This window comes from Colobus angolensis, unplaced genomic scaffold (assembly GCF_000951035.1).
Source record: "Colobus angolensis palliatus isolate OR3802 unplaced genomic scaffold, Cang.pa_1.0 Scaffold12, whole genome shotgun sequence".
In the NCBI taxonomy this organism is placed as follows: Eukaryota; Metazoa; Chordata; class Mammalia; order Primates; family Cercopithecidae; genus Colobus; species Colobus angolensis.
The window spans coordinates 1,692,840-1,694,722 of NW_012113141.1; the positions used below are offsets into that span (position 1 = coordinate 1,692,840).

At 52.7% G+C, this 1,883-nt stretch overlaps 1 protein-coding gene across 1 annotated transcript in view; it reads left to right on the forward strand.

Moving 5' to 3' along the window:
- Window positions 1-351: 351 nt before the first annotated feature.
- CCAR1 (cell division cycle and apoptosis regulator 1) overlaps window positions 352-1,883 on the forward strand; it is a 103,382-nt gene continuing 101,850 nt past the window's right edge. Inside the window, 2 exon segments of the mRNA XM_011929432.1 lie at window positions 352-490; window positions 1,638-1,759. Of these exon segments, the coding sequence (XP_011784822.1) occupies window positions 1,687-1,759 (73 nt within the window). The 5' untranslated portion in view covers window positions 352-490; window positions 1,638-1,686.

The window sequence follows — 1,883 nt, forward strand, 5'->3', positions numbered from 1 at the left end:
ATGGCACATGTATACATATGTAACAAACCAGGACGTTGCGCACATGTACCCTAGAACTTAAAGTATAATTAAAAAAAAAAGTTACAGGGTATATCCTTTATCCCAAATAATGCGACGAGATTAAAAAAAAAAAAGGGGGAAACATAAAATGGCGCCGGCCTGACTCGGATCACGTGACCGCCATTTCTTTCCTTCCCACCCAGAGGAAAGCCCTTCTTTCAGAGCAAGCGCAAGACATATAGCCCAGCGGCTCATTGTTAAGCGAGGCCCAGGCAACCCTTAGGCGCGCTCTATTTCTCCCTCCGTAGCGAAAGGGCCAGGCGTATTGAGCGGTCAGGAGAGCGCGCACGCAGAACGTCAGCCAGTAAGCGCCGTTCCTCCGGGAGATGTGGAGGAGGGGAGCGGCGTGGAGGAAGAGGGGGAAGTTGGCGCATGCGCCTAAGGCTGACGGGTTTGAAATGGCTTCGATGTTAGCCGGGACCCGACTCAGGTGAAGGTCTGGTCCGCGCGGTTGGAGCGGTGGGCGGCGAAGCCGGGGGTCTTAACATCCTGTCGGATCTGTGGAAGGGCCAGGAGCGATCTTTTGGGTAGCGCGGCGGCCCTGGGCGGCGACGGTGGGGCTCTTGTGGGACTGGGACGGGAGGGACGCGGTCCCTTTTGTGCGGATCGGAGCAGGCCCGGCGCGGCCAGCCCCTCCCCCACCACTCGGCACCTCAGGTGCCCCCAGCGCCCCTCAGCCTCGGCATGGCGACTTCTCCGTCCCCCGCCCATTGCTCCCGAGTCGCTGCGGTTGTACCCTCCTGGCCCCTCGGCCCGGGACATCGTGGCGGCTCCCGGCGGCGTGGGTCTTGGGGAATAGAGGCTTTATCCGTGAGTGGTTAACGAGCCCAGGGATCTCGAGTGTCGTGGGGCGGTGGGTTCCGCCTTCCGTCGCCGGTGGCCGGCACGGAGCTGGGACTGGAGGAAGATGGACGGCCGGGCTCCGGCCCTTGAGGGTCGCGGCGGCAGAGGATGGGGTGCGCGGGTAGAGAATCTTCCCCTTTTCTGGTTTGTCTTTGGGGGAGGGGTTTTCCCAGTGGTTCTTCAAGGGACATCCATTATCTCAACGGCTTTTTCCCTCGAGATCGGGGATGGAAAAGAAGCCTCCCAAGTTCCTTCTCTACTCTGGAAAGTAGAGATGTTCGTTATTTAAATGATATCCTTAAATACCTGTAATGGGGGTCTTGTCCCAATATCCGTTATTGGTTTTAACAGTACCCTGGCCTCACTCCCCAACTCATTGCCAGAAGAAACACGTAGGCTGTATTTCCTGTGAATATAAAGTTGTGAACTTTTTGTTAACAATTGGGTAGATTCTGTTTAAATGTGACAATTTGTAGTCCCAGAAAGGAGTGCTTTTTGTGAGTCTCCCCCTAATGTTATCTTGTAAAATAGGGCACTCTTGGTGATCTACTTGATGTAAAATGTTTTTGCTGCATGTTGGATGTTCATTTGCCCTTTTTCTACTTACAGTTGTTATTTCTGCTGAAATCTGCGAAGACGTCCTTGACACATTAAACATTTCTTTCTAGTATAATATCCTTTTGTGATATCTGTAGCTTGGTTGGACTTTAAAATGTGGATCCTTTTCTTAATAGATCGATGCTATAGAAGACAAACAAGGGAAGGTTTTTTTCCTTTTGCATCATGGCTCAGTTTGGAGGACAGAAGAATCCGCCATGGGCTACTCAGTTTACAGCCACTGCGGTATCACAGCCAGGTCAGGCTTCTAAATACATGTACTGTAAATGTTTGTGGGGAACTTGTTAAAACTAGGTGAATTAGGGCCGGGGGTGGTGGCTCCCGCCTGTTACCCTAGCACTTTGGAAAGCCGAGGAGGTGGA